This window comes from Nilaparvata lugens, chromosome 3 (assembly GCF_014356525.2).
Source record: "Nilaparvata lugens isolate BPH chromosome 3, ASM1435652v1, whole genome shotgun sequence".
Classification (NCBI taxonomy): Eukaryota; Metazoa; Arthropoda; class Insecta; order Hemiptera; family Delphacidae; genus Nilaparvata; species Nilaparvata lugens.
Window position 1 is genome coordinate 58376402 of NC_052506.1, and position 23327 is coordinate 58399728.

General features: G+C 35.8%; 1 protein-coding gene across 2 annotated transcripts in view; it reads left to right on the forward strand.

Moving 5' to 3' along the window:
- LOC111060460 (delta-sarcoglycan-like) overlaps positions 1-22814 on the forward strand; it is a 40746-nt gene extending 17932 nt beyond the window's left edge. For both annotated transcript variants that reach the window (XM_039424143.1, XM_039424144.1), the window contains 5 exons: positions 15837-16026; positions 18395-18514; positions 18866-18938; positions 20100-20223; positions 21159-22814. In XM_039424143.1, the coding sequence (XP_039280077.1) occupies positions 15837-16026; positions 18395-18514; positions 18866-18938; positions 20100-20223; positions 21159-21353 (702 nt within the window). In that variant the 3' untranslated portion in view covers positions 21354-22814. The remainder of the gene's footprint in view (positions 1-15836; positions 16027-18394; positions 18515-18865; positions 18939-20099; positions 20224-21158) is intronic.
- The last annotated feature ends 513 nt before the right edge of the window (positions 22815-23327 follow it).

The following is a 23327-nucleotide window of genomic DNA, read 5'->3' on the forward strand; positions in this document are numbered from 1 at the left end:
ACTGTATGATCAACAGTATCGAATGCTTTAGAAAAATCAAATAGGGTGAGGATGGTGCATTTTCTTTGGTCCATAGCTAACCTTATATCATCAGTGACACGAAGCAGAGCTGTCTCAGTTGAATGGAATTTTCTAAAGCCTGATTGAAAGTTATGAAGCTTACTATTGTTGTCTAGAAATTTTACAACTTGAGCATGAATGAGTCTTTCTAACACTTTGGACAATGCAGGTAAAATACTGATTAGTCTAAAATCCTCAACTTTATTGGGTGATGGAACTTTATTCAGAGGGCGAACCAGAGCAAACTTCCAGTTTTCAGGGAAAATGCCTTCTTCAAGTGACTTGTTGAAAATGTATGTAATGGTTGGTAAAACAGCAAATAACATCTTCTTGATAAATTCAATAGGAATTTTGTCTACACCCGTAGCATTACTATGAATACGTTGAATTGCTCTGAAAGTGTCTTCTTCTGAGATTGGATGGAAATGAAATTGATCAGTGATTGGTAAATCTAAGTTTGTAACCTGCTCTTCAAGATCATCTATATGATTAGCAATGACAACTTCGTCGCGTTGGTTAGAGTGTGAAACGAAATGGTCATTTATATTATTCAATGGTAAGTCAATTTGTGGATTCGATTTCTGTTTGCCAAGCCCGAATTCTTTTATTCCCTGCCAAAGTGATTTAGAGTCTTGTCTATTGTTTGTCATAAACGAATTCAAGTACCTAATCTTTGAGTTCCGTAATTCCTGTTTCACCCTATTTCTAAGGCTCCTATACTCTATCAAACTGTCCAAGTCAAATGTCTTTTTAAATTTTCTATGTGCTTTCTCTCTACGTCCCATCATCTTAAGGATGTCTTCAGTCATCCACGGTACTCGTCGTTTTCTATTAATCCTCCTTGTCACATAGGGTGCATGTTTGTCATACAAAGTCAAAGTCCAATTCTCGAAAGTCTTAACCATGTCATCAACTGAGGGTAATGCTTCAATTTGATGCCATGGAGTCTGAGCCACATCAGTCAGGAAGGCGGCTTCATCAAAGTTTTTGAAGTCTCTATAAGTGATAATTTTCTGTTCTGGCTTGGGTATCTTATGGGAAAGTACACAGTAGATCAAATCATGTCTAGAAATAGCTGGGACTGAGATTTGGCCTGCTTGAACAACCTCATTGGGATCACTAACAATGAGAAGGTCAATGAGTGATTTTGATTCATTAGTATGATGAGTTGGATCGAGGGGTAGAATAGTCATGTTTAGGCATTGGAAAATTGTAGTCAGTTGAAAGTAGTCAAAGTTACGATTCGTCATGTTCAAGTCGGTGTTCATATCCCCCATAACTAGTATACGGTTATAACAAGGCATAAGAGAAAGCAAGGCATTTTCGAAATCTGTGAAGAGAGAGAGAGAAAGAGAGAGAAAATAAAAAGGCTCACCCCGGACCACCAAAATCCAAGCCATACAAGAAAAAATAAACATTAATTTGCTATTAGGAGACTCTTTATCATGAAATGATTGCTTCGATTGTCACGAAGAAACTGAAACGTGATAAGAAGCTCGATAAAATTCTGTACAATCCAATACATTTTGCACCGCTCATCAAAACAATTATTGAACAACTGCAACATAATATTTCAGAAAGAGCTCATTGAACTTTCGGTACGCTCTAGTCTAGATAATCAGGAGAGAGAATTAATATCAGTGACACCTCTAAAGATTGCCTTCACCCTTTCCAAAAGAAAAATCCAGAATCAATTAAAAAAAAGGTACATTATTAATCAAAACTCTTAGAAAAAAATGATAAATAGCAATACAATAACAATAAATGAAAAAATGAATAAGTAACTTGAAATTTAACGCTCTCCAACGAAACAAGTGGTTTCACTTTTACCTCATTCTCTAACAGATACTCAACTATCTCACTATCACCCAACATCAACCAGTATTGATACCACGCAGTTTTATGATTCAATGCTATTACTATAAACCTTTTAGTTCTTATCTGATAACTAGACTCTGGAAGGACAGTACATCGCAATTCGTTCTAAACTTCACAATTCATATAAAATGAATGAATGAATAAATAAATGTTTATTTCCCAAAAAACTAAAACTACAACATCAATTACACAAAATATTAGATGAATTACAATATTACATACAATAGTTAGTTACAAAAAATTCTTATAATGTGTCCTCTACTTGTTTAGTTTTTTCTGTGTGGAAATTGACCTACTCCACTATGGCGTGCCATGTTCTAGAGTAGATATGATACATATAACTGATATTTCAACCTTAATATCAGAAAATCAGCGAAGAGCATGTTCGTCATGTATAGAGTAGCACTTAAGAACTATTACTGAGAACTGGAAAATACCTTAACACACCCATTCAATCTTTTACTAAAGATGAAAAATACATGCATACTAGCAGAGAAGGAAAAATAATAAAAAAGAATCACTTTAGAACCTGATAAAGTTTATCTGACAACAATTGATATGAAAGTATCATACAACAAACGAATAAAGATATCCCATTCATAGTAACAAGTAGATGATAATAATATGCTGGCACATATTACAATGAAATTATACTGTATAATGTATTCATTCTCAGTACCACCGATACAATATAAGATGCCAATAGAGTGACAATTATTCGAGTAGTAAAAGAAGAGTAGATTCCTCCACCGAAACATCAATTGATTATTTATCATCTCTTACACTTACTTAAATTAAACATGCTTTTCATCACCCACACGCTAAAAAAACATGTGGGCATCATCCTCATTGAAAATTTTTTTAATGATTATTCACTTGGCAATTTGAATGCTAAATCGTGGTTCATACTAGGAAGTTATAAACAATAGAATCGGATTTTGAAAGTGATTTCGTAATGAAAATAATTTCTATTTTCAAAGTGTTCGTAGTAAGAAAAAATCTGGTGTGGTACACTCACACAACTTTCCTTGCTCATTGATCTATAAGCCTCATTCTTAAACGAGGATAATCTAGGGGAATAACATTATGCCGATTGGCGGCTAAATAATTTTATTAAAACTACGATTATACTATTGTTATTGTTTTCAGAGAACATTTTCCTTTGTTTGAATTATGAAATTTGAGGATTTTTTAAAAGTTGTCAAAACAGCTGTTCTACAAATAAAATATCGACGTGTGTTCTTTTGAATAAACTGCTCTACCCACCTACCTCAAGCACGAGAAGGAGGTTACAAAGTAAATTTCTCAAGGATGGGGTGGACCCCCTGTTAGTTTCTCAGGGAGGAGACTCATGCTAGTTAATAGAGCTGATATATAACTATACAGGGTATGAATTTGAAAAAAATCGGTTCAGTCATTTTTGAGAAAATCGTGAAAAACATGGTTTTTTAGTGATTATCCGCAATTTTTCTCAAGAATATTACGGAGCTCCTGCAATTTTCCCAGAAATGAGATTCATGTCATTTTGAAAGAGCTTATAAGTAGCTATCCATGGTATAAATTTGAAGAAAATCGTTAGAGCCGTTTTCGAGAAAACCGTGGAAAACATGGTTTTTTTAGTAATTATCCGCCATTTTTCCGCCATCTTAAATTGAATACTATTGAATTTCTTACTGTCAGGTCCTCATCGTATAAGGACCTTAAGTTTAAAATTTCAAGTCAATCGGTTGATTTGGAATGGAGTTATCGTGTTCACAGACATACACACATACACACACACACAGACCAACACCCAAAAATCATGTTTTTGGACTCAGGGAACCTTGAAACGTATAGAAAACTTGAAATTTGGGTACCTTAATTTTTTTTGGAAAGCAATACTTTCCTTACCTATGGTAATAGGGCAAGGAAAGTAAAAATGGGAGAATATAGAATCTATTAGAGAATATGCATAGAACGAATCGAAGAAAAAGTCTGGAACGTGCGAAGAATGGATAAAGTTCGAGGATGCCATGAGAAAGAAAAACACGTAACAAAAACAAATTGAAATACTTTCCTCTGATCTCTTCACGAGATCGAATCAAAAAGATTGAATATTCCGGTAAGAAGTTGTACGGTTCTTGTTGGTTTGCGTCAGTTGTAACACAAATGTGAGGAAATGGAGATTGATAACGGCTATTGGTAAAATAGGGCAGGCTGAAAGCTAATCTCCATACGAACAATGGTGGATTTGTTGTTTGGCAGTGCGAGCAACGAGGGAAAAGAGAAGTAGGCGAAGATAGAAAGAGATTTCAAAGCAACTTTTTACGGAGTCGCATTAGTAGAAGCACGAATGATGTTTTGTCTTTCTTAAATTTATTCGCCTCTGTTACTCTCTTGTAACTTTCATCTACACTCATTCACATTTCTTCAAAATTTTCTCTTGCATCATTCTACGAAGAATAACTCTCTCTCAGGTTAATTTATATTTTATCTTAGTCAGTATTTGTTCCTGACAATTTTCATGATTTGTAACTCTCATTCTATCATTCCCTTTTTCTCATTCACTCCAAACTCTCAGACAACTCCCTTTTCTTTCATTATAGTCCGTTTCATTCTTTTATTCCGTCTCCATTCCAATCTTCTCAACTTTCTTCCTCTTTCACTCTCCTTTCCAGTTTCCCCCACTCACTCAATCTCACGTAGAAAATCTTCAAGTTGCACATAGAGGTCAGGACTTTCCTATAACTTACTTTGAAACAAAGTGAAATCCACAGTCTGTGGAGCTATGAGAGAAAGAGAGGTTTGGAGGTAATTTATATGTGTTGTGATCTTCTTAGTATGGCATCCGAACGTCTCAACACTTTCGACACCGGCATGCCACACTTTCCGACGCCAAAAACCAAAGTTGCTAGCTCCATTTCACTTCTCTTCTCCTCTTACCTCCTCCAGTCTCACCATTATCAGTTTCTGCCTTTTCCCAGACTCTTCCTCTTGTTTAGGTGCTCGTGATCACTAATCGAACGGAAGAACGTTGGTGAATCCAAAATGAGAAGCAGGCCGACAGCTCAACTACGCTAACAACAAACTCGACTTAACTTCGGCAACTTCTAAAGTTAACTGGGGAAATTAGTAGACGCTGAATTCTCTAGCACTATTATCGATACAGGTGGTTATCAGATGATCAATCTCATATCTCATTGGAAAATGATTTTGAAATGAATTCTGCAGCTCCACGGCTGAATCTGCTTTTTCATACATCATTAGTTGATGAATGAGTTTTCTCGAATGGAATGTGTTCCTACAATCCATTCCCTTCAAGGGAGTTAAATTCTATGGATTATGACACCTATGATCAATGTTACGGCCACCACGAATCTTGCAATGGAAAAATCGTATCATACCAAACCAACATTACACTCTATAGGATCGTACTACTTTTTCACTCGGAAAACGAATTCCAGAGAATCAGACCACGCCAGGTAGAGAAACATTTCGAATTGGGTGTAAACATCGAGAGCTATCATACCAAGGCAATTCGTATGGACTAGAAAGCTTCACGTCGTAAATAAAAACATTTATGCAGAGAAGTGAGCCCAACTTCTAAATGCTACTTACAACGAAGAATCTCTCCCTGGAGACCGAATAGAATCAACGCCAACATCACATTATTCACGAGCCTTACTTCTGACTCCACCTAAATGTTTTTGCATTTCCCGCAATGCAACTATAAAGTGTCTGTTGTGGGTTTCTTGTTGAACGAATACCGGAGAATCATGCGTAGAGACTTTTGAGGAGATTATCACTAGTAACTTATTCATGGTATGGGTCAGCTGCACAAATGTCTAGCAGTGTTAACGTTTTGATGGATGAGAATTGTGAAACGCAACTTTCCGTTCTGAATTCCTGTTTCTGCCATTGTAGAATAGTGAATTATTTAGAAGGCTCTATCTATAACAGAATATCGTTGAAAATTATGTGATTCGAATTCAACTTCCATTTTAGAAAACAAAGAGACCATTGTAATAATAGTAGAATAGTCAATTATTTGCGTGTGAAATGAGATAAGATGAAATAATAAGAGTACGGTAAAGCCGGAGATACACCTGTCATACAGTTCTCCGATCACGGATGACAACGGCCTAGAATGATGTATGCCACACATGTCCGTCATGTAATCTTTCTACCACCATTCCTTCAACCAACAAAAATATCGGACTGGGGTAGGATGGGAACGCCGCTTGACTATGCCACAGGTAGAACTGGGACCCAGCGATAGCAGATCGAAGCTCCAACGGCAGACTAATGGATGTATCTAACAATCAATCTAATCAATCGGTATTGAGGGATTTTTTTAATGGCATGATTAGATTTAGAAGTAGTTTCTTAACTCAATTACACATGTATGTATTAGCTCATTATTCCACTAAGAAGATTTCTATATTATGAAAAAATTATCATTCTTGTTCCAGTAAGCAGGTTGATTCCGGAAGCAAATATTACAATTGAGAGTGAACTACAATAATAGAACAATATCTACTTCGATTGAATGAATCATATGCTCTCATTTCCAAAATTCGATTAATAAATGGTAACTGATAGTTCTAAGAGGTAGTATCGTATATAGTATTGTATCTATGATAGAACCAGAATTTCAAGAGCAAGAGATTTTTATTACTGTAAAAGAGTTTCCTCTTGAGAAAGATTCGAGAACGTCCAAAGGAAACTTCTGAGAGGGATCAGAAACACCTGGCTACAAAAGCGTGAAGCTGAGATGAATTATGACTTAAAAATATAGGAAATCTGCTTCGAATAATCACAAAAGAATACCTGAAATATTTGTTTCCAAACTCAATATTACATAATAGGAAAATTGAGCTTCTCTTGCATATTCCCTGAATTCTGTAATGCCTCTTCTGCAATCATCAGAATGGTAAAGGTAAGAGTATTTGTAATCCATAAATCTACGTTCAATTTATCCATTTCTGGCATTTTAATGTTGATTATTTCCTGGTATTTCCACTCTCTTGGTGTTTTCCAACCTTTTTCTGTGCTGATAGAATTAGTGATTGGATTATTAACACAGCAGAGACTAGGTTGTAACATGTTAGTTTGGATGTGTTTAGCATACTAGCTAATTGTAACAAATCACTAGATTGGAGGTCAGAACCGGCTTACATAAAAAGCCGATTGAAAAGAATTTGTTCACGGATTGTCCAGGAATAATTCCTTTTTTACGTATTTATTTCATCCGGAGTTGACTTTTAACAAAGAAAACCCGATTTGACATGGAGCACACGCTACAGAGCACACGCAACGCTGGTCTTTTAGTTCAAATCCACCTGTCTCACTCTTCAAAGCAATCCATGATGCTTTGATCTCATTCTAATGGATGTTTGACTTTTTACTACACAAAATGAATTGAATTTCATTAGAAAAACACTGACATGACCTAGGTTATAATAGAGTTTTGTCATTCAACCTTTATGACTGGAACATTCAACCATATTACCAGAGACTCAATTGTGTCTTAGAATTATCACTGTATAATCGCTAGTCTATTTACCCAGCTTTACGAAAAAAAACCTAATTTATCTGATTCTATTTATTTCTAATCATCTTACTATAAAAACAGTAATTCTCAGTTGCACTGAGAGGAAATATATTATTGTCGGTGTGTATTAATCATTAATTAGTCATGATTGGTATGAATAATAGACTATAATACAGTAATACAGAAGTTTTATGAAAAATGAAGAGGTCAGTATTAAAAGTTCATCTTTGAATATATGGCCAATGATAGGCCGGTATTTCTATGATTGATTTATCACACAGACCAATTACCACAAGTTTTGAAGGGTACGCGACTAGGTGCCACCCCGACTACTTGACACCCCGACTACTTGTCCCCTTTTAAAACCGGTTTTTAGGGGACAACTAGTCGGAGGGACACCCTGTCGCGAGGGTGCGAAGTGTCAAGTTGTCGTTTATGATCATGACTAGTTGGCACCTCCAGTCCAGTAGGTGTCAAGTAATCGGGGTGACAACTCAACGGCAACGGCAAGCAATGGTATATTTTTACGAAAAAATTTGTCCTAAAAATAGCAAAGACGGCGAATTTCTCCCGAACCGTGCATTTGACGGGAAAATGTTACTGAACCAAAAGTGCTAAGAATTCAATTCTGCATCATAACCAGTATTGAAAATGTTTGATCCCTTCTCCCTTTGCCGTGGGGGTGTAAGTTGTGCCAACTCTGTAGGTGACAAGTAGTCAGGGTGACACCTTGACGCCAGCGAGCAAGGTGTCATGTAGACGTGAGCCATTACCGTCTACTTGTCTCCTTTCTAAGGAGGTGTCAACTAGTCGGGGGGACACCCTGACGCGAGGGTGCGAGGTGTCAAGTAGTCGTTTACGGTCATGACTAGTTGGCACCTATGGTCCAGTAGGTGTCAAGTAGTCGGGGGGACAACTTGACGGCAATGGTATATCTTTACGAGGGGACAAGTAGTCGCCTATGGCCAAAATGACCAGGTGTCAAGTAGTCGGGGTGACAACTAGACGGCTACCCGTTTTGAAAGATAGTGTGGGATATCTCAGTTCGATACACGTGAATGATCCTGGAAGCATGATGATTCTGGATGAAAAACAAACTTATATGCGAAAATGAAGGAGAGTTTCATAATCACAGCTCTTGACACCGATCAATCGCTGAAGCTGAAGCTGAATTCTAATTCAGATTCAGAGGCCCGGGTTCAAATCCCGTCCCGGGCAAGATATTTATCTCGGGCCACTCCCGTGTTTCGGATGGACACGTTAATTCGTCGGTCACGGCTGCCTAAAAAGCAGTCGTTAGGTCATTTTAGACGCCCTGAAATTGATCAGTTGCGACCTGAAAATTCTGACAGCAGACCTGAGCCAGTCAGGTCACTCGATAATATTATTATTATTATTATAATAATCACATTCGAATAAACTAGAGTGTAAAAAATGTGCGTATAGACCTATGCGCCACGAAAATGCGTATTTCACTTTTCATCAGTTGATGCCATTCTTACTTGATCTATAAGCTGATGGAAAGTGAAAAGCGCATTTTCGTGGCGCATAGGTGTGTACGTAAAATAATATATGATTAAGTTCTCCGATTGCCAAGTTGAGTAAAAAATATGTTGATAGGGTATTACTCCACCTTTCAAATCCTTTCACGGTCCTTCATCCTCCCCTATAAAGAACAGTAATGTTGTGCTTTCCTATCAGAGAACTGTTGTATTACACTAATGCCATGTCACGTTATTAATTATCATTATCTATGGATCTCTGTCATAAAATTACAATAATTATTGCATCCGTGGAAAGTAAAGATTTGAACGATTTTGGATTACAGTGTGAAAAAATCACTTCTCGACACGTCTTATGAACTGCAGTGTCAGTGATTCATTCGTCCTGTCAAGTTGGTGACTTTGAGTCGACCAAAGCTACTTCATATCAATACTTCTCTCCATGACTACTTGGTGACAGACCTCTGCCACTAGGGTTTTATGTGTCGGTTTCTATTTTAGCACAACATTTCACTTTCATTCCATCATCATTGATTGCCCTGAAGGCTTGTTCTGGAATTTCTGTTTATCGATATAGCTGCTTGATTTTCATTGTACTCGGATTATTCAAGCACTGTTCACCTTTGTTGATTCTCTCTCAGTTGTCTGTTGACAGTTAACAGACATTGACATTATGAAATCATGTATGCCATTAGGCGTTCCATGAATGATTGACACTTAACAATACTCTCATCACTCTAAATATAAACGGTTATCTCAGACAATAATTTCTCTGTATTATCATGATTGGATTGTATATCATTATTGGTAATTATATCTTTCATTTGAAACAATATTATGAATTAAACATTGAAATCTTCAACAACGATTCTGCTACTTGAAATTCCATACATACAGAAATGTTCATGATCTTACCTCATAACTTCATGATATTGATTCGTTTGGCTCATTTTGATTAAGCTACCGCTCGTGATATGTACGACAAGCAGAGACTATCCGATTAGTATTTGAATAAGAATATTTTATTTGTCCAAGAACATTTACATGATTGCATGAGACATTGTCGCAATAATTATAATATTCAACTACATTTTAATATATTTATATACAATAAGTCACAATAAAATCAAACTATACATTTTTTTTTAAATCATAATACATTCAAATATTCACTTCTCATAGTACTCTTTCAAGCTGTAAAAGGGTATTTTGACTAGAAAATTATAAAGCGCATCTTTAAACTTCAAAAACGGGAAATTTCTCATTTCTAGTGGAAGGGGATTGAAGAGTCTCAAACCTACATTTACATGGCTTATTAAGGTCTTGATAACCGTACTTGTGGTATATGCAAATTTTCATAACTTCTTGTATGGTGTGTATGGATGTTTTTGTTGTTGGTTAGATTTGTTTCCTCAGACTTGACATGTAGTAGCAGGGTGTATATGTACAAACAAATAACTGTCATTACACTACTTCTAATAAAAAGTGACTTACAGTGGGCTCTCATCTCCGAATTGGTTATAATTCTAATCTTTTGTAATAACAAAACTTCGGATACTCTTGCACAATTTCCCCATAGAACAGTAGCATAATTCAATATAGAATGAAATAGAGCATAACAGATACTTATAAAATAACTTTCAGGTACATGGTATTTCATTTCTTCAATAAATAAATAACCTTTGAAAGCTTACTACATAATGAATCTATGTGGTCACCTCATGTCAAATGATTGTCAATCTGAACCCCTAGTAATTTAATTTGAACAAAGTAAACTTCTCCTATGATATAAAGTACAATACAAATTAGTTATAACATTTGAAACTATCTTATTACATTCAAGGAGATGTCGAAGCCATAATGCCAGCCAGGATAGCTGAGACCACTAAGGCACTAAGCATCATTCAGTCTTCTAGCGCTACCTGGTCTTAGGTTCGAATCCCGCTCGTAGGCATGGACGCACAAGCAAGAAACTCATATGGGTATCATCCCCAATAATTTATATGGGCTGCACAGAGTGACATTTCTAATGCTACATTACACAGCACTGTATAGTCGGTCTTTGTTTACAATTTTTCAGAACTGAAGTAACGCATTATCATTATTTGGTAATCATGGATCATTGGACTGTTTTGGAACGTACAATAGCGGGAGAGCATGGTGAAATAACTGCCTTGCAGAAAATAATTGACAGCATCACCACATTTGACGTCATCATCGTGTCCCAGTGGGTATATCTTGAAGGCAAGAAAAACATTAATTTGAAAGAGAATCATAGTCGTTCCCAAAGATTTACTACACTGTCATTCAAGAATTTGTGGACACCGAATGAATGTACGTCATTCAAATGCTGAATACATGCCATATAGTTGTTAATTCAGGTAAAATGAAGGTTCATTTACTAGTAAAAATGACGTTATTCAAAAATGTCGTGTTGCCTTATACAGTGCCACGCTCCAGTGTTCTTAGAAGAAAACTTTTGGAAACATACGCAAAAAATCAAAGTGAAGGAGAAATTTGGAAGATAAATAAACTGAAATGAGAATGAACTTGAATAAGATATTAATTTTACATCTAATCTTTAAATTATCTTTCAAGATGAGCTTTACATTTTCTTCAGAAGAGAAAAGTCAGTCAGCACATTTATCTTTTCCTAATGAATAGATTTTTCAAGAGTGAGTACCATTGATAGCGTTGAGCGAATTGCAATACGTTTATTGGCTTCCGTTGAAAATATGCCTTTATTAGAGGCAGGCAATAAATTTATGGCATCTAATAGAAGCACGCTGCGCTGCGCTGCGCGGACGTTTACACAAACGGAAGATGGATGCCACTAGGTGAACCATCCATTGTAGTGAGTAGATTTCATGCTTAAGAAGGGCAAAATTTAAGCTCGGATGAAGGATGAGAAGTGTGAGATGGTAGGAGGAGAGCGTTACAGAGAGTGAGAGATCAATATAGTTGGCTGTGTCCCGTAAGAGGCTCAGATGCCATACATCACTCCCGATCCTGATATTTTAATAAAACTCCCAGTGCGTGATTTATCACATAGGCCAAATGTTAAACGATTATATAATAATCTCCTCCATGGAAACACATATGTGCCTCCATCTCTTTTCATTTCACAGCAGTACTTTTAATAAGAGATTCCATCTCTCAAGCTCTTATTAATATTTCATTTTTCACTGCTTTACCCTCATCAATATCACTTATTATGCTCTCTTAGTTTACTGCTAACAACTGCTCTAGAGGCAGTGTTCATGGGCCTACTCTTCATCCTTCACATGAGGTTGAAGGGGGAATACTTCACTTTTCCAACTTATAATTAATTTTTCCCACAATTTAATGTTATTTATTCTTGTTGAATTCTTCTAGAATTCCAGATTGTTTGTGGTCTTCAATCAATGTAGCTATGAATTCCAGCTGATTCTGTCAGTCTCTGAAATATTTATATTCTTTATTCTTGCAGTTTATCAATAGTTTTCAGCTAGCATTTAGGAATAATAAGGACAAATTAGAACTTCGATGAATATCTGTCTTGAATTAATTGAATCATATTGCAGTCTTTACTTGGTAGAAGCTTCATGGATCGTTCAACTTCAGCTCTAATTAGGTTCTTTAGGCATTCTCATAATTAGAAAGAAGAATATTCCATAAACAAAAGCGGTTAAAACAAAGTTAAAACAAACAGCGGTTTAGACAAAAGTTGAGTCGGTTGACAAAGGTCGCCTATCTGGCCGGAGGGTTGCGTTGACTTCTTTTCATTTGCCAAGGTGTCATGAGTGGCATAACTGCTGAATATTGAGAAAAATCAACAAACAGGTATGCTATGTATAATACGAAAACGTATACGGCTTGGTGCACGTTGGAACTGAAAGCTTGGGAGAGGGGTGCAGCAAGAAGTAAGAAAAATAATGATCTTCCAGCCAGCCAAGCTTCTAAGCGACTTACAACAATAAATATTGTTCGCGTTTTCACAAACGCCAGCCAACCGGGTTAAAGCCCAAGTGCTCAGCTCCCTTGCTATGCTCAACACCACCACCTCACACCCCCTTCACCACCCCACACACAACAAACTGCATCCCGCAATCTTTCTTGCTCTTAATAATCCTTGGGGAATGTGGGGCAGTGATGGCGAGGGGGTAAATAGCGACGGTGGAATAGCAGTTAAATCTGACCTGTTTCTCAACATCTTCCCCCGCTTCACAGCAACATAGCACATTTCACTACAACGAGCGACTGCAAAAAAATTAATGAGGAACTTGAGATTGGAATTTATTGTGGTCGGGTGAGGACCTCTGTGTGATGCTTTGCCATATCAAGAGCAAACAATTAATAGAGAAAATTCAGTCACCCCTTCCCCTCGCATTGATTGTACGTATCTATAACAACCTTTCTCTTAAATGATCCCCCACTAATGCTCTTTTTTAATGGCAGAGAGGAAGCGGTGGCGGCACCTTTACAATCAAACCGCTGCTCATTGACCCCCTTCCCCCCTTCCACTTGAGCAGCTAACAACTCACCACCTCTGCTCAGCCTCCCACTGCTATTATAAATGATGCCGCATTATGGCTCAACTCTTTTGGTCTCTTCTAATCTCGCCTCTTTCCATTTTGTGTTATTCCCAAGAGTGGATTACTGTCTACAGTATCAGAAAGAATACTTAATATTTCAATCTCACATTATCGACTTTATTTGTTTATGTCATTAACAACAACATCAGCTATCAGGTTTCCTCAATATTCCAGAGTGAGTCTACTCGTTGTAATAGTATCTCACAGTGATGATGCAATGTGCATATCATATTCCATGAGAAAAATTATCTAGAATTTTGGAAGTGGGAATAATAATTCACTTTTTGGAACTACAGTATTTCTATCAAAATTTGTGGAAGAAATAGTTTTGGGCTGAGCCTCCTCCAATTATTCAAATGATTCGTTCATGATTATACGTTGATGAAATTTTTCTTTTATATTACCAGAGTTGCTGCGTCACATACTAGGCGAAAATGTTCCCGGTTAGAAATATCCCTGCCATATTTTTGAAAAATGATTGATATCTCATGAGACTGTACAAGTTTTTTCTAATTTTTAATCACATCATTTAAATAGTCCGGTTCAATTGGCTCGTTAAATAGTTTTCCAGAGGCTTTTAGGAACATGCTATGGTTGCATCGATCTTTGCAGTGAACCTTAATCTTCTTGAAGTAACTGCTTGGTTCATAATATTCAGGAAGCTTATTTTGGAAGAGTCAGATCTATTATATGCAGAGAGACTAGCTCGGTAGAATGCACCATAAAATGTTTATGCCCCTTCTGTCTCGAGTTGAATACAAAGAGATACGATTTTATCATTCAGTGGAATTGTAAGATGGTGATACTGAATTTCGCTTCACCTCTCCAGCGTATAAGCATAGCAGTGATCATGAATAACCATCATTATATTCGTACTACCAGTCTTTACATAGCCTTGAACATTGTGTCAAAACATATTGCATTCACACTGTCTTCTACAAATGTACTATTAAATATATGTGATAGGGGAATATTATTTATTGGAGGAGTTATTTAGGATAGGAAAATTGTAACATTGATCAAGACCACTCTATGTTTCCATTAAATAATTCAATAAATAAGATAATCAACTCATAGCCACAAGATGAAATCTTTAAACAAACATTAGCAACAAGATGAAATATACTAACAAAAAATATACATTTTCAACTTAGTCACAACATGATCTCAAGTTGAATCCAATATCCAATCTCAATATCACTTGACAATTCATCTTTTTTACAATTTTGAATATATTAACATTACTATAAAAACACCTCTTCAATTTATTTATTTATCTATATTTTTTACAAAGAAACACTGATTAGGAGAGAAAAACTAAGGATACTCCTTGTACTATTTCTCTCCCAAATTTATATAACATTTTAAAAGTCCAAAATAGGGTTATAATTTCACTTTACTAAAATTTAGTCCATTTTCACTCAAAACCAACGAAAACCAAGATTTTTTAAATTTTGACGGTTGAATACATAATAAAAAACAAAAATATCACACTCAAATCACCATTAATTTGAAAATTTTTGAATGATTTTACAAAATTTAGAGCCAGAAAAAACACAACTAACTATTCAGCACATCTGATTACAGTTCAAATTTGACTCTGGTTTAAAGAAAATTATAGTTCAATCGATTTACGTGAAGGGTATTCTTGTGAATAGAAAAGCAAACTTGGAGAACTACGAACTTTTCCACCTTCAAATTGAAGATCCTCTAGATTCCAAGATACTTACTTCCATGTAGTTGGAATACATACCATCTTCTGATACTGCTACCTGCTATGAATGGAGTTCAAATGAGAACATGATTCAACCATAGAACTACGACCATGGGAAAATTGTTCTCTTATTATGTATTTATATCTATCGTTGTCATCTTCAAATTCAGATAGCAATATGTTGTTTTTTCAATAAAAAAATTACCACTTGTCTCGATTGGATAAGACAATCACGACAAGTGTTGATAAGACAAGATTTAATAAGACAAGTGTTGGAAACTTTTAATAATTTCGCATGCTGTCACACAAGTTTCATAGAGTCGAAAATAATTGAAATAGATTAAACCTGTATAGAATTTGAATGGTGTTGTATAACTAGTATGATTCAAGTCTAATTTAAGATACATGATATTATTGTATGATCCATTATTTCAGGGTATTTGAAGTATACCCTGTATATTTGAAGTATACCCCTATATATTTATTCCTAATTTGTCAGAGACTATTTTTCGTGAAAAATAGTATGTTGTTCCAATACCATTTATTTTTTATTAATAATCTATGTCATATTTCAGAATGGAATGGGTGAACTGCGGATAGTGCCAGAAGGAATCCAATTATCGGGCAAGGCCTACGTTCTCGACACTCTGCTCGCTTCTAGTATTAGATCACGACTCGGACAAGCTTTGAGCTTGGAAACCAGCCACAATCTCACTGTTCAGACCAGAGACAGACTCGGACATATATCCAGTATGCTGTATGTTGGTGAGTATTATCCATTAATCTTAAAAAATGTATATAGTCCAGCAAGAGAGGAAGTGATGGGATATCACCCATTCATATTTGGATATTATCCAAATAACAGAAATAATATCAATGACTTTCAGTTAAAATAATTATAATGAACTAATATTTTCTTCTGGAAACTTTCTTGGTGACAAGATGGTGGTTATCATAAAAGTAAAATCAATTAATGATTCTAAACAGATAGATATTACGATAAGCTTATTGAGATATATTGAATTTATAAGAGATTTGGAACAACACAAAGAATTTGAAATATGCTGTTCAATCTCAGTTTTTATTAGATGTCAAATCTGTAATATCGGTGCGGGAGCTCTTGGTATCAACGCTCGAAATGTGCTCATGATGGATCATGTTTCGTCTGATCATACAAAACATTACAACCTGAAACATCATGCTCAAGAACGCCAAGCTATGTTCAAGTAGAGTAGAGTTAATTGAACATTTTATTTTAAATTATTGACATTCTCATACCAATGACTCGAGTTGTTAGGACACTCAAATCCTGAATTATCCACGGTGATCATGTCCACAATCCACTGTTCAAATGATAAATGAGCAGGCAAATGCGGATGAGCGTTTAACGCGTGCTCTGTAGTCGCGTTATACTCAATGACGAGTGAAATAAGCCAGCTCCATCACAGCTGAAATATTACACTCCCCACGTTGCACTGAATTCGATTTGATGTAATGCTAATTGCGGACGTGGAAGTAGAACTGTGGGCACCGCGGTACGAATATACGTGCGGTGGAGGAAAGAGAGAGAATTATGTGTTTGAATAACAAATGAGGATGTAAAGTGATAAAAGTGAAAGGAGCGGCGAGCAGCGGCGGGGTGAGAAGCAACAAGTGGCGTCCGCCGTTGCCATGACAACCGAGTGGCTGTTGGGAGTTGGCTGTCAGAGGACTCTTCATCTAATTAGATTCGGGTGTAATTGTGTTTGTCAAGCTCGGTTCATCCTTAATCCTACTTCACAGGTGGTGGTGCTTGTCTCTCGGCCAACCTCTTCTTAGCCAGCACTAGTCTTCTTCCTAATCAACAGAATTGCGCTTGAAATTAGAAAAATTATTTCTTAATTACCGTGGTGTCCATGAAAGGGTGGGAAATGATGCCAGACAAGCCTCGTTAGCGGTGACACCTCACTTTTTCAATTCCACCTCTCCGATGTCACCCTTTCCACTGCAGCTAAGTGATACAGATGTTTCACGAGTGATACCTTATCTGCTCTCTTCCTGAAATAAATCACCAGAAAAAGAGAGCAGCCGACATTTTAATTGCTTGAGCACTGGAATACTTCCTCCACGACGATTATCTTCTTCATTATATTCTAAACTTTAAAATTATATTATTTGTCATCGAAATTCATTAAAATTGCACATGGAATTGTCTTTATGGTATCATATGGATCTTGTATTGCTATTCTTAAGGAAATGCATGTGGTTATCTAATGCAGGCCATTCACAATAAACATTTAAAAATGAAGTTATAAGCGTTTTCTGTAGTAGAATCCATGTTCACTAATCCCACTATCCCAAAAGTAGTTAATATTGTTATAATTTCTTGAAATAAATTTATCAAGTGAGTTTTTTCATACTGATATTGTTGAAAGTTTAAGTGATTTTTGTCGCCAATATGAATTTCTCCACTATAAAGTTATAATCATACAATAAGGGCCAGACCATATTAAGCGTTTTTTCATGACGGCGTTCTTAGAGTCGGCAGGGCAGGAAGCTCTCTGATTGAATAATTGGGTTGGCGCCAGAAAAAACGCACAAAAAACGCTTGAAAAACGCTGGATGTGGTCTGGTTTCAAGTGTAGACTTATTCTTTCTCAACCTGGAGAATTCTATCCCTTTTTATTATACAAATCTCCCATTTTTATGCCTGTCAAATTTATTGATACATCTTCTTCTTCTTTCCACGGGTAAGGGATCATTGCCTATTCCGAACCTCTGTGCCTCTACAATCAATTAATTTCTTGCTGGGGCCTCCACGATCTCTTCTTTCAAATGGTACATAGGGTTTAGATCGTTTGTTCTTTGACAGTCCTCATCCGATTCTCAAGAAAACAATTTCCATATTATTATGAATTTGCTTGTAATTGAAATACCTAAAAAAATTGATCGAATCAGCCTATTCTACGTTTCAATCAATAATTTCAGAAGCTCTTATCTAGATTTGATTAATGGAAATTTGAACTGGAAATTTTGTGTGATTCTATTCTTATATTTGAGAGAAAAATCTCAAGCTTAGCTTTGTCCTCATCCATTTCATTTCGATGAGAAATGTTTGTACAAATAGCTTTATGAATAATCAATCACTTTTCAGGGCCAGATAAAGTGGAATGTCTCGCTCCAGGATTCAAAGTTAGTGATCCTCATGGGAGGACCTTATTCTCTGCCGATAAGAACGAAGTAGTAGTTGGAGCTGATGTACTAAAAGTAACAGGTGAGCTGGAACAACAATAAAACATATACTATTTTTTTCCACAGAGATTGAAAGTATTGTTTGTCGATATTGTATAGTTGATTTAAACATTTATTTAATTTTGATTACCTGAATTGTTTTTTTGTTTTTTTTTGGGGGGGGGGGCTCAGCAATATTTTGATGAAGATAACGAGAACTTACTGAACTTGAACTTCAATGATTAAAACTCAATGTAAACGACAATCTTCTCTCATCCTAAACAGTACTGTAGATAAATTTTCAGTACAAATGAGTTGATGAAATCTCCCTGATTACAAAATAAATTGATATCGAACATACCTGATGTTTTATTATTCTGAAATTGAATTCCAGGTTTTGGAGGAGCAGTTTTCGATGGAAGTGTCCAGACACCGTTAATCAGAGCCAGGCCTGGGTCGGATCTCACGTGAGTAGAATCATGAGCAATGCTTTCTATGAATTCTATCTAGAATCAATGCCTATCTATCAGTTTTGCATAACTTATCTATGGTAGCATTTCACGATTTCCTGAAGGCTCATTTAACAAAGAATTAAGAAAAGTTTGTGCAGGTGAATCATTATTTCTAGTTAGTTCCAGAACAAGATATCATTAAATTAATTATAATAAAGAAACAAGTGGAATATAGCTTCTCATAGGAATTTATTTGTAACTCACATAGAAATGTTCAAAATTCAATCGAATATTATTTGAATTGAGATCTTCAAGTACTTTGATTTTCAATGAGCTCGACGTTTCATAACAGGTAGAATATTTCCCAAGGCTTCGCACGGATTTTCCCGGCTTCCTTCTTTAAAAGTTTGATATTGTAGAGAGCTTTTTAAAGAAACAGGTGCTAGCCCTGAAGTTTTACTGTCAGGGGAAGACGCAAAAGGTTATAACAAGGAAAATAATGTGTTTTTCCTTGATAAAAGAATGGATTATTTGAGGGTTACCTAAGCGTCAGGGCAAAACGTTCAGCTTTAACAAACCGTTTACAGTCAACATTTTACGAAGACCAATCAATAATTCGCTTCAAACACCACAAATTGATGCATTCACAATAGAATCTTATTCTATCAATCGGCTTCTAGTATTTTTGCAATTAGCAATAAATTAAACTTCTCGGTTTCAATTAAATTAATGCCTATCTAATTATCAAACACTAGCTTTGTCATTCTGCTTTTTGGGTAATAAGAGATGAATGGATCAAAGTTATATTTAAATTGATATAACTTTTATTCATTCACTGCTAGAAAATTCATTTTCAATGCTTATCCCTGCCATTAGTTCATTTGGAATCGATATTCTTAACACTTTTCATATTGATGATAAACACGTAAAGCTATTGAAACCAATACGAGAGTTGGAAAATAATGAACGATGATGAGTTATGGATGCTATAAATGACAGTGTTACCTTCAACATTTTCGGCGATACTACCTTTCATTCATAATGATCAGATGGAGAAACTGTGCTTGATTTAAAAATCAATTGAACATTTGAGAATGTAGTGGCACTCTTTCACATTATTCAGCTTTTTGAACATGTAAATCATGTATTTTGAAACGAAGTATTTGTTTATTCCAGCTTAGAATCAGCGACTCGGAATCTACTGATTCAAGCTCCTGCAGGAGTCACAATAGACTCGAGAGCAGGTGATATAACAGCGTCTTGTTTATCCGATCTGAAACTGGAGTCAATAGATGGAGCGGTAAGACTCTATTTATTTTGAATTTCTATGATTTTATTCCGATGGACAATCAAAAAAATAGTTTACATTAATCTACCACCAATGAAATCCGAATATCATTCGACATAGAGTGATGATATACGAAACACAATATTAAAATTCATTCATTCATTCTCCATAGTAAGAAATTACCCATCATCTTGGAGAAAGACAGTGCTTGAAAAATAGCCTTCTCCCCTGAAATGTTTGTTACCCCTCCAAACGTTCAACTCGTTTGGTCTGGAATTTTCTTTCTTGTAATGTTTCCAGGATCCATAAATAGACTACCTGGAAAATTTAAATCATAATGAGCTGGAGAGCTACAGTAAGTTTTTCTGCAGCAATTTGCTGGATGTTCTTTGTGCAAAATTACACATGTTTAAAGTTACACATGAATGTTCGAAACCATGAATCTGGTTCCGGGACGTCAATTCGCTAAACAATTCAAACATTCAAGTTAGCCTTTCATTTACAAGTTATTTTACCTTTATAGGAATCGTATCATCAAAACAGAAAATAGATTAAAGTACGGTATGTAGAAGTGGACGGTAGTGGTTATGAAAAAATGTATGCGAATTATTCAAGTAGCTCAATAAGGTGCATCCACAGGCCGAGGTTTCAAATCCCTGTTCGCTTCCTTATCTAAAAATATTTCAATAAATTAAAATTAAATGTTGAATAGATGGTCAGAAATATCTAAAATTGAACTTAATGCGCTTTGCTAACAAATTAGTTGTTATACAGTGGGTAGTTTACTAACTCTTATTACCTCCTGCATTCAAAAGTATGACAGAAATTCATAAGGTTGACTGAAGTAAGACAATGACGGAGAAAGTGAAACAAATAATTCGAACCAAGATAGAAAACTCGAATCTCTGGTTTCCTGGTGCAATTTAAAATATTTTTCTGTATTTCAGATAAAACTGGAGGCAGCCAGCGTTCTCCTTCCGGGGCTGAGGACAGCCAGTACGACGCAGCGCGGCGGAGGCGGCGCTAGGAACCAGGCCGAAGGCTCCGTCTACCAGCTGTGCGTCTGCGGCAATGGAAAGCTCTTCCTTTCAGCTGCCGACGGCCACTGCGCCACTGACAACGAGGCACTCATCTGCCGGTGAATGCGTTCCAACCCAACTACGAACACATATATCCAATTCATTCAAGCAGCTCTGACGCTTCAATCATTTTCTCCCAGTAAGCGAGTAGTATTGATTCTTTAAACATTACAAAAGTATGTTCAAAGAATTACTTCTAGTACAGTATGAGAAGAGATTAAACCACCCACCACTGTATATAGCTCCGATAGGAAACTATAGGTAGGTAACAATGATCGTAGACGAGCTTTTCTGAGACAAGTTTCCTAGTTGATTTTAGAGATACAATAGGTTGATAACCCCGAAACACATCAATATGTAGCCTATTGCTAAAGTTACTGAAAACAATAATGTCAGTTTTGGCCTCACTTGCCACCATCATAGATTATGTTGTGTTTATCAGATATTCACAGAATGGAAGAAATGGTGAAATAACCAGGTTTTCTCCATAAATTCCCATTCAACGAATAAACAGTGTGCTAATGTTTAGAAACAATGCACTTTGTGTAGGTACGGTACAATACGACATTATAAAGATACAATTTGCAGGGAAATTATTGTAGGAGCTAGATGGAATCGCATGTAGTGTTTCTGATGAAAAATTGGATAAAATAATGTATTCCATGGTTAAGACAAACAATACGAGAGTATAGTTAAGTGTGAATAGATAATAAATGAGAATAATGAATGTTTCTGAAAAGTCCAGAGAATGGATATATAGTACTGTATATATCTCCAAAGTGATAGTGATAATGGATGTGAGGTGTAGATGTAGTACCGTATTGATATTTTACATTAGAGATGAATCCATGCTAGAAGCATCATTTCAAATATTAGCAGGAATTATTGCAGAGAAAATACCTCGAAATTCACTTTTCGACCGCAATCAGTTGAGAATTTGAGTTTCTTCTGCAGCCATGGATAATTTATTGAAACCAATGTTGTTCCAAAACTACTGGAATTGATTTTCTCCTATAATGAAAAATATGTCAATTACATTCTCAAAACAGGTCATTCCCATTATATCAACAGATTGAATAGAATGTGAAGAATGTAAATAATTTAATGTTTATAAACATTGCAGATAAGTCTGTGTATCAGTATGACATATTCAATGTACAAAGTATATTACATGAATAAAGAGATTTAAATTCAAATTAAGTAAGTCTTCTTAGCGTTCAGCGTTTATTATCCAATTAGGCTTGTAGAAGAATAATTAATTATCAGAAGAAAATAAGTTTCATTTCTCAATAAGTGATTATCAGAAGATTCTCTTAAAACTTGAACGAGACTTATCAGTGACTTTGTATTGTATTTTTTAGTTGTTACCTGTTAAGTTAATATGGATAAGATAATTTGAAACTTTGGTATAAAAGGCTTTACATTTGAATGAGATTGAAAATGACTTTATAAATGTTTGACTTAATGAAAATAATGAAAATAAGTTATATGATGTATGTTACGATATAAACAGCTTGAAATCAACGTTCATGATTCTCATTTATCATTCCCTCTTATTGTCCTTTTTTTGTGAAAACGTATTAAATTAACTTTCAATAATAACTGCAGAAGCTTTACAACTCAAATGGCCAAGCCATACCACAGAATTAATAATAGCAATTATTATAGAGTTTTCTCTGGCCATACGAAGCGTTTTCCAGGGTTTTTTTCAGACGAGTCGGCAGGGCAGAAAGCTCTCCGATTGGAGAGCTTTTCTGCTTGTAAAGGTGTTTGGGAATCAGCCTAGGATTTAGTTCTGACCCCCAGCCCCTCATTGGTGAAAGTCAACACGTTGTTGAAGAGATATATTTTCCACCAGCACACATTTCTCTCTATGGCTGCATGCTTGCTCTAAAAACAAAGCAGACTCAATGGACACTGTTCACTCGTATGCCACAAGACGACTGTTGCGTTTCTCATCATCACCACAAAAATTTCATTGGTCAGTCACATTATTGGATGAGAAGCCAGGGGTCTGAACTACTCTAGGGGTCAGAA